This window comes from Fulmarus glacialis, unplaced genomic scaffold, assembly GCF_000690835.1.
Source record: "Fulmarus glacialis isolate BGI_N327 unplaced genomic scaffold, ASM69083v1 scaffold6471, whole genome shotgun sequence".
Taxonomy (NCBI): domain Eukaryota; kingdom Metazoa; phylum Chordata; class Aves; order Procellariiformes; family Procellariidae; genus Fulmarus; species Fulmarus glacialis.
In genome coordinates this window covers 49,316-70,559 of record NW_009192116.1, presented here as the reverse complement: position 1 = coordinate 70,559, position 21,244 = coordinate 49,316, and the positions used below count along the sequence as shown (strand labels likewise).

Sequence of the window (21,244 nt, the reverse complement as noted above, 5' to 3'; positions counted from 1 at the left end):
CTCCAGGACCCTCCTCGACTGTTTCCTCTTTCCTGTGTTGTATTTCCAGCAGATGTCCGGTAAGTTGAAGTCCCCCATGAGAACAAGGGCTAGCGATTGTGAGACTTCTGCCAGCCACTTGTAGAATGCGTCATCCGCCTCTTCATCCTGGTTAGGTGGTCTATAACAGACTCCCTTCAGACATCTGCCTTGTTGGCCTTCCCCCTCATCCTTACCCATAAGCACTCGACCTTATCATCACAATCGTTGAGCTCTAGACAACTGAAGCACTCCCTAACATACAGAGCCACCCCACTGCCTCTCCTTCCCCGCCTGTCCCTTCTGAAGTCCATTATCTTTTCTTCTGAATTTGATCAGCCTGTGATACTTTGTGTCATAAGTGGATTTTTCAATTCCACAGTTCATTTCCCTTCCAAAATTGAAGTAAATGTATTAAAATAACAAGGGAGTTACTACAGAGTAGCATCAAAGGTAGCTTACTATTTACTTTTTTGGAAAGTGTTGTAGGCTGTTTGTTTTATCTCTGTGTTTCCTGCCTGTTAGTCAGATTTTGATTCATGGCAACCTTTTGTCTCCTAACCCATGATTGATGTTCCAGAAACTTTTCCTGAAGGTCCCTGTCAAAGATCTTTCAAAGGTTTAAATCTAGATACAGCCTCTAAAACAAAAAACGTGGCTATTAGTAAGAATTTCTTCCCAGAAACTCAAGACCTTCTTACATGAGCTCCTGAAGAACTCCTGTTTGCACACATGGTAATATATTTTTCCTGGCTACTTAGTGTTTTGATTAGAAACTGATCAAAGAAAATATCAGTTTCTCTCAGAAACCTAGTAGTTCCTGTGGACCTATTGGGCCAATAGGTCCTTTGAGTTCCAGTTTGTGATATATTTTTTTGAAAAATCTTTGTTTCTATGTATTTTCCTATTTAGCTCTTTATCGTTCATACCAGATCACTGAACGCTTTTTCATATATTGGCATATGTCGTATCTGATGTATAAGTTATAACCTCTAAGTTATTTATAAAGTATAAGTTATTATGACTTATAACATATAAATTATGGTCCTTTTAATCCTGTTAATATTGACATTTTCAGATTGCAATATGGAAACTATTGCGTTTAACTGAAGTTTTTTCTTAAAATTTTCTATGTAATTTTTCCAGCTTTTTTTTTTTTTTCAGTTCTGTGACATTTCTCTGTTAAAAGGGATGGAACTTTGAGGTATTGTTTTTGTATGTGATATCCAGGAAATCCACACTGACTTCTTCATAGGTGTTTTTCACTATCTTTCTCATTAGTATGACATCTGCAATTTAAGCATGTCCATTTGAGCTAGTCACCTTAGCTTTCCTGTAGGAACAGAAATAAGGTTAGATTTTCTGAAATATTTAGATCTCTACTTTAGAATAAGATGACTAGAATAAATAGATGAATAGAGTATTCTCTCCATTGAATAAACAAGCAGCTTAAGATTAGTGGTCTAAAGAATGCCATTATAGTCTTCTTTGGTACTCTGAGATATTGAATCTAATTATTTTGTAGTAATTTTTATTTAGTTGCTTAGTGACTAGTTTCTCGAATTAGCTTCAGTGTGTTATAAAATATGTCTCTCCTGTTGCATACTTTATAGCAGTAAACAGTGAAGGCATTAAAAACTTTTCTCTACACTTTTTCTCATTATACTATTTCACCGGTACATATGCAGACAGTGGAAGTCCTCCCTCATTATCACTTGTTGACATCTATCCCACTCTGTTACATATGGGATTTTCTATGGAGTCTCTTTGCATCTCTTAATACTCTTACTGTCAGCTTCTTTTGGACACGTAGCTAAATATATTTTGACTGTACCTTGGACCGGAACTTCAGGAACACTGTCTGTCTTTGTATTTATGAAGCATTTAGCACAATGCATACAGACACTTGGCTACTGTTATGCTGCTAGAGTAGGTCATGAGTCATGCTGCTAGTGGAAATGGAGTAAAATGCTGTTAGTGGTAAACTATTTAAACAACATTCATTTTAAGTGCTTTGTGCCTTAGAAATAGATATATTATAGATAGTTACTTTGTTAATATCCATGAAAAATATTAAATTAATGCTTCTTAAGGACTTAGATGCTGGTTTTTTTAAATCACATCTACTGCAGATCTGTGAGAGCTAAACAAGGACTGGAGGAATTCATTATCTAATATTTTATTGAAATTTATTATTTTTATACAATCTCATATACTGGAATGATAAGTTCATTCAGCAGTGTTTCCTGAAGCTACTAGTAAACCTTTTCCTATCTGCAAGCCACAGAAAAATCAAACTGACCGTGACTTTGGCCTCAGGAACTATGTTATTGCATATTTAGTGATATTAGTTGGAATTTCACTTTTTACTTTAATGAGAGCAAGAAATGACCTTTTTTTTCAAATGTACTGTATTTTTATATTCTCTCTGAAGTGATCCAGATTTTTAAATAATCAACCCATCTTGCAATTTTGACTGAAACAGAAAACATCCTGAGAGACAATTTCATTGATTGCAAGAAAGATCACACGAAAATATGTCCAAATGAGCTACATCTATTAGATTCACCTTTACAAAACCAGCTCAGGTTGAACATTAACAAAAGCAGTACAAGAAACAGATTTAAAATCAGTAAAATAAAGAGTGGGCTTGCCATTGAAAAGAAATTGTTGTTTGTTTTATAAGGTAAGCAATAGTAACCAGTTTTGATTGTCAGTATTTGTAGCGTAAAGTCCACTACAGATGGGTAAAGTAATTAATTTCCTTGTATTTTTTTATCATTCAAGAGAATAAATTGGGTTTGGAATCTTTATTTTTAGAAGAATATAAGGAGGAAGGAAAGGGTAGTATGATTATAATCCAAGTGATCTAAGAAAGTTATTTTAAATGGTTTTCATCATTCATCATTCAAAATATTAATAGTGATATACCACAGAGTTCTCCTTTATATATCATCTTTTGTAAAAGCTCTATTCCCAGAGTTAGGTAATAGCAGTCAATTTAAACCAGAGGGAGAAAAAAAAAAAGATATTCTTTTAGCTAAGATTTGAAATGAGGTTAAAATGGAAATTTGACATCATGTTGTGGATGACTGCAGAGAGTTATGTCTCTACTTTGCCTGCTCCTGAAGATTTTTCAGGAGAGGTGAATGTAGGCTATTGTTCAGTGTAACACTGAAGGGTGCAGCTACTCAGAAAGCATAGATAGCTAAGCATGAAAATACAGCCTGGGGAGTTTTATGCTGTTTTAAAAACATTTTTAGAAGAATTTAAGAGAACAAAAATAATATATAGCTAGGCTGCCTAGGGTTTGCCAGGCATACATACTAGGTTGCTGCCTTTTCTCTGTTTCAGTGTTGTCAACTCCAAGCAAAATACAAAACTAATGAGTCAGATCCTGAATTATCAAGGGATTTTATTTTTAAATAGTGACCTTTTGTGTATTTTTTATTTTCCTTCAAATATTTTAGCCATTTGGAGGTTTGCTTCATGTTTCAAGCATTAGTAGTGAAACCTTGATTTATTTTTTAAGGAAAAAAGAATGTAGATAGCTTGAACAATGTTTAACAGCTAGAGTTTTAGAGACAATGTATATCAAGGGATTTGTAATCATGTAACGGCATTAAGCAATTCTAGTGATGTCACTAAACACAGTTCTAATAAAGATGAACACGACATAGGCATAGATAATAGAAGACAGTCTTCCGCAATGACCTGTAATTCCTGCCCTGGTTTCCTGCTGTTCCTAACCTCCAGAGATATCAAAAAATTATGCTCCAATTAGTCTTTTGAAAGGAAAGCAGCAGTCACTTCTTCATAGACATAAGCGAGGAGATAGCCCTGCTGTGGAGTCCATTTCGCTTTTTGTACCTCACAGCAGGAAGGCAGAGTTTGCTGAGTGCTCCCTTTGTGCTTGGGTAATATGCAAGTTTTCTGTCCTGTTCTGTAGCGATTCAAGAAAATTGTACTGTGAACCTAGGAGCTGTGAAAGTGATCTAATATCTAGGTTTTAAGAACTGCAACATGTGTGGGAATGGGATTCACCACTTACCTTGAAATTGCTCTGTCTTCAGATCATACAGGAGGCAACAGTAAAACAAGGATTTATTTAAACAATCCAATCTAACTAGCACTGTTACTGGGTTCAGACAGGTATACAGAAATAAAAGGAACCTTGCATTTAAAGGTACCTATGGTATAGATCAGCTCTTAGAGTTTTCTGTCTGTCCATACCGTCCAGCCAACAAGCAGTTGTGATGTTTACACAGAACTAGGATCCAGCTCATGAACTAAATCATCTCCCTGGCATAATTATTCACTGAAAAATATCTTAATTTGAGGATATCTGTAATTTTATGTCCTTATACTTTTCCTGGATTTTTATTCAGATTTAACTACTCCCACTCAACAGGATTTCTGTGAACCATAACTTAGGATATTAATCTTGACACTTTCCTGCTAGGTAATCCCCACCAAACTTTTAAAATCCTAATGACTGTTGTACAAGCATAGAGTCACCTTTTCTACAGAAGATGCACACAGTCTATTGACATCTACACTGGTCTCAAACTAACCGTATTAACAACCCATCAGCGTACAGTTGGGTGAACACTTCCTTCTGCTAAGTGACAGGTGCTTTAAACCTCACCAAATAACACCCTTATAAACTTAGATCTACATTTTCTTTAGATTTCTGTTTTGAAAATCATATTTTTTATAAGAATGTAATAAAAAATAATCTGTGTATCTCATTCCTGAGTTTTAGAATAGGTAGCCATGTGCGTTATGGTGAGAATAGAATCACATTTGATGCAGTGACAAGAGTAAATTTTTAAGACTGCTCTAAAAGATGGATAGTCTTGTTGAGATCTGAACTTGGCACTGCTTTCCAAGAACAACTTAAGCAAAGGTGGTTGCTTGATGTAATGTTGGATCTTAAAAAGTTTAAGTTTTCTGGTGTCAGACTAGATAATCATGTGTCCCTGACTATTCAATACTATGAATTCTGATAAAGCGTATGAAAAAAAGTAAGCAAAATCTGGTATAACAAAGAATCATGAGCTAAAGGTTTTCAGCCACAAGACTGTATATATGTATAATGGGTAAAGATCTATGCAAAAAATATTTTTCTCTCTTGAAGTTGCCACTTACCTTTATGAACAGTGAAAATTCTGTAGAAAACCTTACTGAGCAGTGAAAAACCTCTAGAAAAACAGGTGGATTCTGAGTCCTCCAATGCTGAAATAGAAAAGATCATTGAGGAGTCAGTAAGATAGACAGCATGTATGGCAAGGCCTGGTCTTGGCAATAAAGATATTAAAATCTGTGTGGTGCTTTGAAGGTCTAAGAGGCTGAGGAGACAGAACTGTTAGGTACTTTGTTGTAATATTTTGTTCTTTTGTGGGTTGTTTTTTTTTTACTTGAAAGAGGGAGATACAGGAAAAACAGGCTCATAGTATTTTTGTTTGAACCATGAACTGCTGTTGGATTCAGTTAGTGGCAGGAGTTCAACACACATATTCCTCTTCTTTCAGACGTTTCTATTATATAAAACAATCTCAATTCAGTTGTAAATTCCTGGCCCAGACCATGCTTAACCACATCCAAACCCCATCCGTTTACCAGAAATATTTTTTCCAAGTGATATATTAATTTCAAAGATAAACCTGAAGTGCTGTACATAGTCACATGACTGTGACTGTGACTGTGACATTAATGATAGTACTTGTGATAGCTCTTCATACAGAGTTTCATCAATCACGTGTTAAGTGATGGTAGAAACGTCATAGAATAAACACTTTGCCCTTCTCCAAAGATGTCGGGAGGACTGTGAATTGATGGGTATTGTAGAAATAAAGGAAATGGCTGCAATGTAGTGCTGAATGCAATCAGTTATAGTGTATTTGATGCAACTGTGCTGGTTTAGAAGTTCAAAAGGTCTTCACAGCATCCTGAGATCTACCATCACTGTAGTGAATTTCTTCCTAATGCATTGAATTGGAGAATTCAGTAACATAGATAAAACAGTACTTTCTTCTATCTAAAGTCATTAAGCACCATTTTTAATAAAATATCATATATCTTCTCCGGGTTCATACCTCAGACATACAGGCATACATCAATTTATTTTTGATTCTTGTTTTTTGGTTTTATCTTCCCATACCTATGTGGCATACTATCTAGACCAAATTCTATATGAAGATTCCTGCAAGGTGGCTTTTTATCTCCTACAGCTGTTATTTAATTTTTTTTTGCAAACTAAATATGTTTTATAAGCTCTGGCTAATACATATTAGTAGATTTACTATGAGAAAGGTACTGATTGTAGGTGGAAAATCTAAACCTAGCAGATTAAGAATAAAATAAATGCATTTAATGAAAAGATTCTAGCTAGACAGAATGTTTAATATTTAGAAATTGAATCTTGCAGAGGGGATATTTTTCTAAGAAGAATTGATTTTTTAGCAAATAAAACTTTCATTTTTCAGGTGGAAAATCAATGAACTGGGAAGGAGGTATTCGTGTGCCAGGGCTTCTCCGTTGGCTTGGAGTCATACAGGCCGGTGCCTATATTGATGAGCCAACAAGTAACATGGATATATTTCCTACTATAGTCCAACTTGCCGAGGCACAGTTACCCTCTGACAGGTATGCTCTGTAGTTATCTCTGTTTTAGAGAAAGTCTCATCAGCGTTTTATACATTCTGGTGATGTCTATTAAGATAGAGGTGAGAATGAAAAGAAAAAATTACATTTTAAAAGCACTTTTTTGTCATTACTTACAGTAATATGTTGTCTCTTTTCATATGGACATACTGACACATTTTACAGAAACATTGTATGTAAATGCAGGTTAACTTCCAGAACAAGCACCAAGCAACATGAAGCTAAGGGAATACCACCAAGAGCAACATACTGTCAAATCATGGCCTAGAATTATTTACTAAAAGCAAAATGAATGTATCAAAAAAGGTTCTGTTCTGTATGAGTGAACGTGGTAGAAAAAGGAAATGCAAGTGTAAATTATTTTAAACTTTATCAGCTCAACCTTGGCCTGCTTAGTATAACAAAACACATCAAAATGCTAGCTAGGCTTTTCTCACAGGATTTTTTGTTCTCTACCAAGTTAGTGAAAATAATCCCTTACAGAGTTTTTCAGCCTGGTAAGAAATCCCACTGGACTTCTAAAATTTGTAAGATGCTTTATTGACACTCCTACATCCCTGTGCTTTGTCTTGCTCAGGAGATACCCAGTCTCAGCAGCAAGGTGCCTCCACCAAATCCATTGGTGCCATCCAAATCCAGTAAGTGGAGAAACCTGCTTATATACATATACTTTGAACACCCCTACCACACACAAACAGCTTTTGAGCACAAAGCATCTAGAATCCGCATGAGTAAAACCAGTGGTGAGCGGAGACACTCTGCTAATGATGATTCATTGAGTGCTTGAAGGAAATGGCAAGGCAGGACATGTGTAAGACATGAAAAATTAGTCGGACGGGTCCTGAGAGATCCCCTACAAGCAGTAACTGTTGAACCTAAGAGGTTCAGATTGTTCTTAATGTGGGCCAATATTATGCACTTTGTTTTTGTATTGCTTGAATGAAGACTAAGCACTGATGTTTTATTTTGATCTCTTTGGTAGAAATCCCAATATACTCATGTAACTTCCACTTGCAAGTCGCTCCGCTCTGATTCTTCTGTGTAGACTAGGTGCCATAATTACTGCTTCATGGTAGGTGGGAGTGGGATGCCATGGACTAGCTTGAAGCATCTTTGATACAGCAGCTGAATCCCTATCACTCCACTGAATCCTTCCTGAGAAATAAGAGAAATGACTACGATTAGGATTCAGTCACTAGGAGGGAGCAGGTTAAAAAGGGAAGAGGGAGGTGCTCCTAGTTAAAGAAGAAAAAGAAGTCATCAAAAAGAAAAGACTCATATACCCCCCCGAAACCAGCAGATGTGGGAATGCAAGAGTACTGGACACATAGTACTTTTCTCCATCAACAGGCTGTAGAACAGAAAGTGTACAATAGACATGCATCTGCCCTGCTCTCAGCTTGATAGTGGGCAAACCTGTAGGGGCGAGACAAGAGTGCATTACTCAGGGAAGAAAACGTGACAATTTGAGAGTGGGAAAAACCTTAATTCAACAGACTCCCACAGATAGGGATGCACCCAGAAAGCGGAGTTATTGGACAACATTGCTTTAGGAATTCCAGTATGTTTTCCTGCCCATTCTTCGAGCAGAGTCCTACTCAGAATGGTGCTGTTGCATACAATTGCTGCCAAGAATTTCATAGTCATACGTAGCTCATGGCTTAAAAAAGTGAAGATAGTACCTGTCTCGTAACAGTTACACTTATGTGAAAAGGGTTTTGCATGGTAATGAAAATTAACATAGACATTTGGGGATTTAAAAGGTTCAAAAAAGTTTTTGTGAGATGTTGCTCAAAATGCTTAAAAAATAATTACCTACTAATCTATATATCAGCAAAAAGTAATTTCCTATAAAACTTCTTGCAAAATTTGTAATTCACACCAGTTCAAAAATGCAGATTGTGATTTCTCCCCTGCCAGCTGATTCCAGCAATTCAAAGGCTTAATTTATGGAAGCATTTAGATGCCTTGCTTATTTTATAACTCCATTTTGATGTAAATTGACTGACTCCTTCAAAGCATGATCAAAATTGTCCAGCAGCATTTAGAGATTTTATATATATATGTGCGTGTGTGTGTTGTTGATAAACACACATTTAAACATAGTTCATTTTCAATTTCAAAATGACTAGTTGTGTGTTAAATTCTGGCATGCATAATTTGCTGGACAGAGTTCTTACCATTACTTCCAGGGATGCTAACACAGCACAGCATGTATTTCTTGGTTTAGGATTACTTTGGCCAGACTACTCCCAAACAGCTTGAGCAGGTATATGTGTTTGTATACCTGGAGGGACTCTGTTGTAGCAATTTACTCACATATGTCTGGTCACTTTATCAGAAAAAAAAAAAAAAAAAAAAAGAAAAAAGATAAAAATGGGTTGAGGAAGCAACCATTCCTAGTGGCAAAATGTAAAATTAATGTTTCCTTAAATAATGTAGAAATCCAAAGGGAAAAGCACCTGAAGGTTTTTCCCCAAATTGACCAACCAGAGGTGGCCATTCAGATCATGAGAAGAAGATTTATTCTTTTGAGGGGAAATGCAGAGTTATGATATCTTCTCAGTAAAGTGAGGTTTGGGTTATTCTTCTGATTTTGAAATGCTTTCTTACTCAGAATTATTGACGGACATGATCTGATGCCCTTACTTCAAGGAAAAGTTACCCGATCCAAGCATGAATTTCTCTTCCATTACTGTAATGCATATTTAAATGCAGTGCGGTGGCATCCAGTAAACAGTAAGTAAACTTGCTTGTTCACATTTTAAATATTTAATAAAATTTTTATTGCAGCATGAAAAGAATCAGGAAAAAGCCTTGAGCTATAGTAACAAATAAATCGTTTAAGATATCTAGTCTTTTTCCTTCTTTTTCACTTTTCTTTTGGCTAGAACACACCTACTTACCATTTTACTGTTGGACATTAGTTTGTTGCTATGCATTAATGTTACATATCGATACAATACTGAGATCTACAGTATCTGAAACTATGTTTTTTTGAACTTGCCTGAGAGATAGTCTGTGTTACAGAATGAAGTAGTCAAGGTTAACTGTCACATCTTCCTAAAAATGTACAGATAGTAGGATGGCTTGATAAATAACAGCACAAGTATGATGTTGATGATGTATGATGTCAGCCTGGCCATTTTTATTATTGCGATAGCAAAGTATAGAAGAACCACTGAATCAAAGCCATAATTATCCAATAAACGAATACAGTATTAAAGAGTCCCTTTTCATGCTTTTTATGAACGATATAATTCCACTTTGTAGGCCAAGGAAAAAAGCATTTCCCACTGATCTGTTCCTCTTTAACTAACAGCTAGCTGTTTCTGGTAGCAACTTCCACATTAACCAAAGCATATTTCCCTTTCTATAAAAATCTCTGTGCTGAATGACGTCAAACACACGTTTGTCTCATCTCAGTTGACACTCAAAGTGACGACTTGTGTTACAGCTTCAAAATGATGATCCAATGTGTGTTTGTGTTACAGATCCAAAATGATGCTTTGGTGTAGCATTTTTTGGTTTAAGTACCTTGGGAAAGGACTTGCTCAATACTTAATGTGCAAACTTAAAATGAGTTGGAAACTTTGTCTTCTTGGTCACCTGTAGGCTCACTCTCTACCTGTCTTGTGCTTTGAGCTAGGAAAAGGGAAAATATCACATGTAACATTTACTTACTACTACTTTGCCTGTATATTTTGCATTGTTAAATAATCGTAAGGAAGAACCAAGAAATTGGTTATCTAGTGTCATTTTGGATCTGAGGTTGGATGAAATTATTGTGTCATGATGAGGAGAGAAGAAGGCAGAGCTCCAGGCAGGCAGAGAAGCTGTTTTTCTCAAACATACACCTTTGCAAGATGAAGTACCCCTTCTCTGAGGAAAGGGTCAGATTTGTTATTCACTGAACGTGAATTTAATGGGAAATGAAGGGGAGCAATGATGAGGGGCTAGTCTATTCTATTTACTCGAGGGGCAAAAATGCAGATTGTGATTCTCCCTTTGCCTTCCTCCAAGGCAATCAAAACAGAAAGCCCACTCAGAACGTGGCAATAACATTTTCATAACACTCGGCTGATTTTTGTATTGACAGATTTTTGAAATATTACCTTGTCAGCTTACGTTGTAGTATGAGAGTAGGCAATAGCCAGATATTCCTCTCTACTCTCTTTTGTACCAGTCCCCTGGGAGTGCTCAATGCCTGCTTCTTTCTTACTTGTCCAGTCTCAGATCTTCAAAAATGCCTTTTCCATGTAGACAGTGCAATCATATTTGTAAAGATATTTGTTGCAGGCAGCTGCAGGTTTGCCTCGTTTATCTCTCTCCCATGTGTTATTGTTGTATAGAGATAAACATACTTGCATTACAGCTCTATGCACCTGATACTATCAGCATTGCTGTGGGTATTCATGTGGAAAAATGAGTATGGTTGGTTTTTCTTCTGATGTCTCAGCAGCTCTATATGAAGCACCTGATAAGTTCAAAGTGCATTACATTACTAGTTAGAGTATTATTTTCTTCTAGTCTCCCACCACAGCTCGATCTTTACAGCCAATCTCAGAGTCCATCCACAGTCACTATTTCTGCTACTATTAAGTCATATTTTAGTATATGAAAATGAACACAAGTAAAGCAGAAATATAATGCAATGCTTTTTTTTTTTTTTTTTTTTTTTTTTTCCTGGAGAAGCAATTATTTCAAACATTTAATTCAAAATCTTGCAGAGCTTTTGCCTAGCAGCAAAGAACTAGATTAGAAGTATCCTATAGCAACAGTTCATTCCCTATACTTAGGAATACATCCAAGAAAGTGAATGAGATCATGTTCATTAAAGGCAGACTAGAAAGCTGGAAAGTTATGTAACTTTCACTTAACATCAACATGCTACTATTATCAGTTACAAGGCTGTAAGTCTTCAGGGTTTGGGTATAGACTGATCACCATTCCTATCTCTACATGTATTCCACATCTAACACACTTTATGGCCCAAATAAGTACCACATACTTCCATGAGCACACATTTTCCAGTACCCAGAAATTATTGTAGGATCTCTCATCTTTTAGTTGCACCTTGCCAATGACTGTAGTCAGGTGAATAGCACTCAATTCACAGAGGACCACTACAATTAGGTACTTAATATTCGTAAGGATAGTCTTGAAGAGGTCATATTCCTTACCTAAGAAAAATCAGGAAATTCTTGAAAAAAACCATCATCAGGAACAGTTGTCTCTTTCTGTGTACTGTAAATGATCTTTTAGAACAGGAAAGACTTGTGGTGTTCTTGATCTGTGTTCCCCAGATATTTAACTAGATTGACTACAGTTACTTTGGAACTGTGTAAAAACATGCTACCTGCAGACTATGCCTGTATGCATGGGCCAAATGCTGACCAGCTCTGCCTCTCACTAGACCTGAGCCTTAGTGGAAGAAACTGTGACAGTGTGAAATTAATAACCCCAGCTACGTTCAGCATCTTCTGCACTGCTCTGGTGATGGGCCCTTATTAAAAGGACCCAATTGTCCAACTAGTCTGAGACTACATTATAGACTGCTAATCCCTTCAATAAATGTGTCATTTCTATTAATTTTAAAGGTACACTTTTTGAAGAAGAAAGCAGCAACAGCCAGAAATTCATAGAAGAGAAAGCTTACAGCTGCTGAGGGAAATGTTATTTATTTATTTCATTATTAACTAAAGTACAATCCATTCTAAATAAAGGGTAAAGAGGCATATCCTGCATATATGCACTTATTAATGCATATATTCTCATATTTCTTACTATACTTATTTTCTGGGAAGTCTTAGTTTGTATGTCAGCTTCAGCTTACGTATTCCACTTTTTTTCCTAGATACTCAAAGTGTAGGATTAGCTTTGATCCTAAGGAAAAATGCATATACCAAGAAGTGAGAGGGAAGGAAAAAGTCTGCTTAGTTATTTGGTACCTTGTTGCCTCCATCATTCCACAGTTCCCTTAGTAACATTATCTTTGCCATTGTTAGATTTCCACTGTGCTTCAGTCCGAAAAAAGTTTTTTTGGTTTAATTTTTGACTCTTAGGCTATATATATGAAAAGGGGAAGTTTAGTGTATGTGAAATTTGTAGTACTTGCACATCTTTCCCTTGCTTGCAAGCTTCTAAAGTCTGACTTAAGCAGGTGTGTTTCTCACATTATCCAGGGAAGGTCAGAAACTTCAGGGTGAACAATTACCATTTTACATTTATATATTTAGAGGCTAAGCATTCCTCATAACCAAATCAATACACATCTTCATTAAGATATATTAGTTAGGTCAGTTACTGCATTCACAATATACTTTCCCCTTCATCAGCCCTTTGAGGGAGCATTTAGAGGATGTGTGCTACGTAATGCTCTTCTCAACCAACACTTCAAAATTCAAGCCTTATCCTTTCTAGAGAGACATGAGGAAAAGAATCTCTCTTTCCTCTACCCTCCTCCTCTTTCCCAGCCACAGAAAATAACCTAACACCATTTTCTTCTTTATCTCTCTTTGATTCACATACATTTTGCCTGATATTAAAAAATAATGCACATTATTCTTCACATTCTGAATTTAAGAAGGAATGAAATATCAGGCAAATTGCTTTGCTTGTGATTCATGTCTCGCTCTCACAGACTCATGCATGCTGACACTTGCTATCAGTGCTTTGGAAACAGCCAAGACATACAGTCCTAGTCCTCGGAGGATGATTTCCTGTTATTTTGAAACCTTATAAATATGTGTAATTTAATTGATCTGTTAAAAATACAAAGAGGAAGACATGCTAAAACAGAGCCAGCAAAGTACTGTGATTTCTTATTTTCAATGCTTATTCTCCACGGCTGCCTGGTGTGCCATATAAGTACCAATATACAAAAGCAACACCTTTGGGGACAAAAAAACCCAAAACCCAAAACTTTTCTTTCTGCCTAGTAAGGTGTAAACATTTAGGGTTTTTTAATCATTAAACATTTACCTTTAACAAAGCAGGTGTAGGGTTTGCCTTTACTTTCTTGAGCTGAGCCACTCAAAGTTTTATGTAGCTTTCTGTTAGTTGTGTATGTCAGATTATGCTTTGGCCTAATTTAACTCTGATCACATGTTCTTGTGCTAGTGCAGGTAGACCAGTATTTGTGTATTTGCTAAAGTTATAATTTAGCATAACTGAATATGAAAAAACTATCAAGAGCTCTGTCTCCAGAACATTACTGGCATGTGAATCAGTACTATTAAAAATGCATTGCTATGACAACTTAATTATAAGGAGAGAATTCATCAGAAACAGAGCAAATCTACAGTTGAATGGAACTACTGCATCTGTTAGGCTCCTCTGTGTGCAAAATTTTCATTTGATAAGGAGGAAATATATTGTAATCCTGTGTAATAAACATTGAAAAATGTAATGCAATACAGTCTGTACTATAAAGAAATAATAATCTTCACAGTATTTTGGTACTACTAATAAAAATATACTAATGTTTCTGATAAACGCTAGAGTGACTTCACTAGCAGCAGTTCACCTTTTCTATTTCAAAATGGATTTCATTAATCAGTGGAAAATGTCATTCAGTAAACAAAAGACAAAGAGACTTGCTATGGCAAGTTAAATTGAAGCACAGTAGACAATAGAATCAAACTAGCTTATCATGCAAATATAATGACTTTTAAAGACAGTAGAAGTTCACTGAAAAACTTTACATAGAAATTTTCCACTTTGCCTCATTTAACAAATAGGGTACATTTCAATTAGTGTTTGCTCTGAGTTTCTTGTATGCTGTGATCTACTGCAATTACTGAAAATAGTTCAATCAAATTCACCAACCAGGGATTTTTTTCTATATTATTGTAGAATCCACAGCTGTTGTGATTCCTGGCTGTTGCAATGTCCTCCATCATCCAACTGTCTACTATATTTCATGAGAGATATTTTGTTCTTTGGCTAGAGATGAGGGGGATCTTCCTAGTCACGCATTTAGCCTTTTCTGCAGTATCAGCTGTTACAGGTCAAAAACAAACAAAAAGAGAATGACAGAGGAATATTTTCTGTTTTGCTGTTTTCAGATTGGATATGTGGGATAAATTTACCGAATAGGTTGGTTTTTTTTTTAAGAGGTTTGTCCAGGTTCTGTTTGACTAAAGACATTAGTCATAATAAAGAGAGGACAAAGCATGAAAAATCTGCTCAGAAGGGCCATTTGCCTGGTTTGGACAGGTATAGACTTTCTTGTGAAATGGAATTAAAATAACACCTATTTCTGGAGAAATGAAAGTAAGAAGAGAAATACCTTGCACTTTTCCTCACCTCTTGAAAGGACTATGATATGCATATCTTAAGGGGTAATAAGGTTTACCTTACTAATTAAGAGGGCATGCATTATTTACAGTGCCATTCTTAGCTTCATTTTTGGTAATATCACATTGAGTCTTGATAGTTAAAAACTGTAAACTGAATTCATATGCTTAAAGAACGCTAACTTGTGAACACAATATTGTCTTGAGAAAGAGAGAGTGCAGGAGATAGACCTTTTGCTACAGGCAGGTAGCAAAAACTGGGAAACCTCTATGAAGTTCTATAGAACCAGCTTAAAACTCTTTTTTTCTACAGTCAAGTTCTCAGGTGAGGTTAGTGGTTGTCAATAGGAAATGGAAATGCATTAATTCATATGTGAGAGATATTTTGGAGTGTAAATGGTGATAATATGCTTCTATTTGAAAATTCCAACCCTTTCTTGTTCAGTCCTCTTAGAACATTTAAGAAACACAATCATTCAGACATCCACAAAGTAAATTAACAGTTCTTTTTTCTCTAAAATAGAAAGTATTAGAGATATCACTAAATATGTGGTGTGTTAGAATTATCTCTTAATATTTATTCTGCTTTCTCTAATATAAACAAGAGTTTTCAATTCATAGATTCTCTGAAGCCTCGTAAGTGGGTTTCCCACCCTCTTTCTCATTGCTTTCTTAGTAATAGGAGAGCAATTTTTTCATTGTGTTCTTTGCCATATGGTGAATGAATGCTATGGTAGCTTCATATGTAAACTGTGAGATGTGCTTGTCATACCCAGTAGATTCATTGGCAGAACCCATACCCTTGCCTAGCTTTTTCCTATTCTTTTTCTTGCTTCCCTGAGGAGCTTTTTCCATTTATGTTTTACTTGCTTTCTCTGTGGTGAACAAAGGACTTAGAGGATGCTCTTACAGATTAGTAAGGATTCACATTGACCATGAGAATGCCAGCAGTTATAGTTACTTGCTTTCATTGCTTCACAATACAAAGGAAAGTAAATTTAATAGAAGTTTGATCCAGGACCTTCTTTTTTTGCACAGCATCTTCAAAAGGAGAGATAATACTACCATGTGACTGTAACTGCTGTCAAGGAAACATTTTGTTTTCTTACAAAGAAATATCTTTTTTTAATCAAATCTTATCGTACCAACCTCATATCTTTTCTCAGAAAAGAACAGATGGGAAAGGATAAGAAAGAAAAGATAAAATTTTGAAGGAGTAAAGTTTTCCTATTGTCACAAAAATTTTTGTTTTCTAGCTAGAAAGAATAGACTTCTTTAGTCATAGCAAAATTGATGTAGGAACACTTTTGTCTCAGACAGCCATTCCCCCAGTGAAAGACTGTGGTAAATGTCCTTTGACATTGACATTATACACACAGACGTTCAGTGATCATATCATAGTGCTTTTTCTTCATATAAAAATAACAACCATAACATACTGGTCTATTGAATCCAAGATATCCTGACCTAAATTAGTAATGTTCTTAGTGAACAGAGAAAGGTTGACAGGTTTCAGTGATCATATAAAGGCAAAGGCATTTAAAGTAGCTAATTCAGTGTTATTTAAACTTCAGCTTGAATGCCTCACTGTCAGATATTGTGTCATGCATTAGTGACAGTACAAAAGAAAAATCTTATGGATTTTTTTTTCTGTATACTCCACACCTAACACTTAAATAGAAAAAAATGTCTGAGTTAGAACAACTGTCTGATAATTTTTTATCTATTTATAAAGTTAGCAGTAGTCAAAACAAATATAAATAACAACAACTACATAAAAGAGTACATAAAAATGCACTGCAACTTTCAAAAATGAATTTCAGCTTACCAAGTAACATAAAAAATGGGTCTTTAACAATTTCTGGATCATTACACTTCCAAAAATATCCTTAGTTCAGTGTTGGATTTGAGCCTGCAGCATTCTGCATGTTACATTCAGAACATAGCGCTGATTCACCCTAATTTTAAAATCAGATTCAAATGGCATATGTTGTCTTAGGCAATGTTCTTCAAGGGAATGCATGCACAAGCCACAGAGTATTCTGTGTGCCACAGCCTCTGACATTCTATTACTCCTAGAAAATAAGGCAAAGTATTTGTATTAGAGAAATTCCCTGGAAACCTGACTGTTAAGAGCCAGATGACTTCTCAGTATGCCATAAAAGACTGTGCCATGAAAGGCAGAAGAAATAATTATAGAAGAAAACAGTGGGTGCTCAGAGGGTGGGTGTACTTGGACAATATCATGCTGGAGGCCAGTGTGCATCTATGGATGATGTGCACTCTGTACCATGTAGTTGCTTCTGATTGCAAGTCCTGATCGGTACTTTGGAAAGACAACACAACCAGAAATATTCAATAATCAGTGTAAATGTTCTCAGCCTGAGAAAAGCTCACATCCTAGTACAAACAGTGATTTCGGAGCTTTTTGTGTGGTCTCAAACTGTTAGAGGACACATAATGCATTACATTTTTCAAGTATATTTTGTTAAGATATCCAGAGTTTCCTAAAACTAAAAGGAAGAAAAAAATCCAGCTTTTAAAATTTGTTTCTTGTTTTGTTGTTCTTAGTAGGGAAATTTTGTAGATGGATTTGTGTAAAAGGTTTGTGAAACTGAAAGAGACTGCATTTCACTAGTAGTTTTTTGTCATAGTTCTTTCAATGACCTCTTAGGTGAAACGCAAAATCCATGAAGTAGTATAGAACAAATTCCTATAGATTGTGACATTTTTCAAATTTATTCACAGTTTTACCCAAAAATTTAATGAAAGTAATTCTTCAACTGCAGTTCAGTCATATTCAGCAGACTAATAAATGTAATGCATTTATTTTTATTGACTCCGTGGTCTCCTAGATGTGGGACTCCAATGCAAACATTTGTGAGACTCACTCACTCACTCACTCCCTCCCTCCTTTTCAACACTGGCATTTTAAAGCAAAATAGATTTATACTGTTCATAGTAGGAGGGGGATGTTAGAAATCATGATGCAGTCACAACATGAAAAGTCAACAAGACCATAAAAATCCCGTAAAGATCATGATACTTTAGCACTTAGAATTAGCACTAGTGCCATAAAGAAATACTGACCCTTTTAGTATTAGGAAATGTTAGTCATCCATAAGACAATTTTGTCATTACCAAGTATGTGCTAATTTTTCATCTATAACCTGTTACCTGTCTGTTGTACATTAATTTTTAAATGATATTATGTCACAGGAGCAAGCTTCTCAATCATCTCACTTGCTCAGTGAAAAGAGTAGAGTCTTCAAGACTCAGTAAAGTCTTCAAGATTAACTTAATTATATTATGGGGGCTCTCTTCAATGCCATAGGATGTTGTACAGGTAGGTTTTCAGCCCATAGCTCTGATCCATCCATATGGTCCTGTTCAGCAACAAGTGGAGATTGAACCTCAGTCCTAAAAGCATTATAGTTACCTTATGTCAGTCTATACTCTGATCCATCCATATGGTCCTGTTCAGCGACAAGTGGAGATTGAACCTCAGTCCTAACAGCATTATAGTTACCTTATGTCCTTGATAGCAAAACTACTTAGCCAGCAAAGCTTTATCGTTTGGGCTCAACAATGTCTTGACCTACTGTGCTGCTGCTGATTCCAAACCAAATGTAATTCTTTACTCTTTAGCCTTTCTTTACAGAAGCCCTTCTTTATAGAATTGTCATTTTGGAAGGTTTGAGTTGATTCACACATTTTTCTCTTTTTTTCTGAACAGACAAAGTGCCCCCCCCCCATTCCAAACTCTCGATACTTTATATCTTCCAAAAGCCAGCACTGCTAATTAATCATTTGGTGCAGCTACTAAAACACTATCACTATACATATACACCAAGTTAAGTAGAGAGAGGGAATAGCAAAGTATAAATGGTCTCATGAAGATTTTGAGTCTAGCACTACAAAAGTATGAGGTAGAAATGCTAGACAAGACATTGTGAGTAAATAAATCTACCTGAGTGAAGAAATACTTATTCTCTAAAAATAGTATCTCCACACTCTGTGGAGTTTCTTTTGAATACATTTTTCTCCAATTCTATAACACTGTGGAAAACATTAAAATTAGGACTCATTAGTTCCTCATGGCCACGGTGTCTTAGAACTGCAAATCCTTTAGTCCAACTAGGGTCTAGGTCCTAGACCAGCTGGTCATGGAGGCACTTTCATGCCCTTTCTTTACTTCTCTTCTTCATCTCTCAAATTATCCCAACGTTCAGCCTAGCAAAAGGGAATTCGTTACAACTACATTGCTGTTTGTTTTTAATCAGCTGTTACTTTTTTGTTGTAGAGGTGGTTATGTTGTATTAAAGGAAAATGTAGTTCCTGCCTACAGTATGTAGACTGTGGATATTAAGTCATTTATATAAAAATGGAATTTGCTGTAGCATTTCCTTCTCTGTTTTATGCAGCATACCTAACTTAGAAGATAAAACAATGTTTTTTGCATTAAAGCCCCTCCCATTTTTTTATCTGTGACAGGTGCACTATATGATATCACATTTTTATTGTCTGATTTCTCAAAGCCTAATCCCCAAACTGAATTTTGATTCAGAAGTATTATATAAAAGTTTAAAGTTATGAGTTGCACCTATAGAGGATCATACTGACAGTTCTATAATACTGAGTGGTAAATTGTTTGTAGTATTTATAACTGACAAAGATTTTTGGATTCTGAAAACAATGCAATTGCTAGTAAAGCCAATTTTCAGCTGTAGCCAGAGGCTCTAAGAGCATATATCTTTATGATTCAGAAACAACTGTAGCCCATGAGTGTTCAGGTCAGTTTTCAAAAGGCAACTTTGACGAAAGCCAAAGAGAAACAAAACTTCTTTTTTTTCCAGAGAAAATCAGTTTCATCCATAAGGACTATTTGTATGTATGCCATGAAGGCATGAGCTTATGCGTAAGTATGAGGAGAAACATATGTTTCACAGAAGTGAAGACGGCTTGAATTGTGCTGTGAGAGGGAAGTTTTGCCATAAAAGCTTGGAATTTGCTAAAAACCCTAAATATCATCTGGAAGAATTCATCTTAACAGAGCTAGTCAGCAAAAGAATACCAAACGTAGAATCAAGTGAATGAGGGAGGCAAGAAAATGTATCTGTTGTGTCATGCTGAAATTGAGGGTTTGAATAGCTGACTTTTTTTTTTAAAGGAATACAGAAAACACATAGAATTCTATTTGGAGTCTTGTTTGTAATGGTCACTTTTAAACTTTGAAGGAAAACTTTGAGACTTCATACATTGTTTTGATTTTCATTCTCTATTTTTATCTTTTTAGTATGGAAAAAATGTTAGTAATGTTTAGTTTATCTTTAGTTGTAGAAACATGAAAAATGTATTATAATACTTGAAATACTTTGATTATGACATTTGGGTTTATCAAAATTAGTGACATTTACAGTTTTTTTACAACTAAAATTATTCTATTGAATATCATACTTTGACAGTTTGCAGATTTGTCCTTCCGAAAATCTTGCAAAGAGCATTAATAGGCTTATCTTAGCATAAGAGTAAGTACTGAACACAAATGTCTCAGTTTAGCCTCATGGTCAATGGAAATATAATGTCAGAGGATAGAAAAGCAACTGGGAATTGCAAAAAATTGTACAAGAATACAGGTTGTTTGTTCATCTGCTCCAGGTAATTCTGTTCTGCCCTAGCAGAGCTGCTAGGTCATTTAGAAGTTCTGGTGATCTCAAGAACGTCAAGTAGCTCCAAACACCAGGCCTATGTAGTGGCAACAAAAGGCTGGCTTAGAAAACTGTGCTGGTGTTCACAATGAGGCTGTAATAATCAAGAAAAGGTGCTGAGAAGTGCTTTAACTGTGTTTTGGAACTTCATACTAAATAGATTATACAATGCCTATGGCTCCTAAGCATTATCAAAGGCCTCTTCTTCTCCCCCTTCCATATGCCAAAATATTTCAGGTCTCCACTTAGGAAGTGTTTTAATTTCTGCCAGTGCTTTTAAATAGTTCTGACATGCTGATTTTTGGGGGAAAAAAAAAAAAAGAACTAAGTTCTGAGAAGGATATTTGAATGTTTAGCAACTAGCAGGTTGAACGAAAGAAAAATAAATGTACTACTTGTATTTCACAGAATATTTTTGAGTACATATCTTCCAAAGCATTTAATCCAATTGAAAGTAACCATGAGAAGTGTTCATATTTTGAAGATAGAAAATATGCAAAAGTCAACATATTACTGTGTCTCTTTAACATATCTTAAAATTGGAAAAGCTTA

General features: G+C 35.6%; 1 protein-coding gene across 1 annotated transcript in view; it reads left to right on the top strand.

The window, feature by feature from the left end:
- Positions 1 to 6,506: 6,506 nt before the first annotated feature.
- Positions 6,507 to 21,244, top strand: part of LOC104083451 (steryl-sulfatase-like) — a gene marked incomplete at its 5' end in the record, with an annotated part of 30,335 nt that continues 15,597 nt past the window's right edge. Inside the window, 2 exons of the mRNA XM_009586936.1 lie at positions 6,507 to 6,666; positions 9,302 to 9,423. Of these exons, the coding sequence (XP_009585231.1) occupies positions 6,507 to 6,666; positions 9,302 to 9,423 (282 nt within the window). The remainder of the gene's footprint in view (positions 6,667 to 9,301; positions 9,424 to 21,244) is intronic.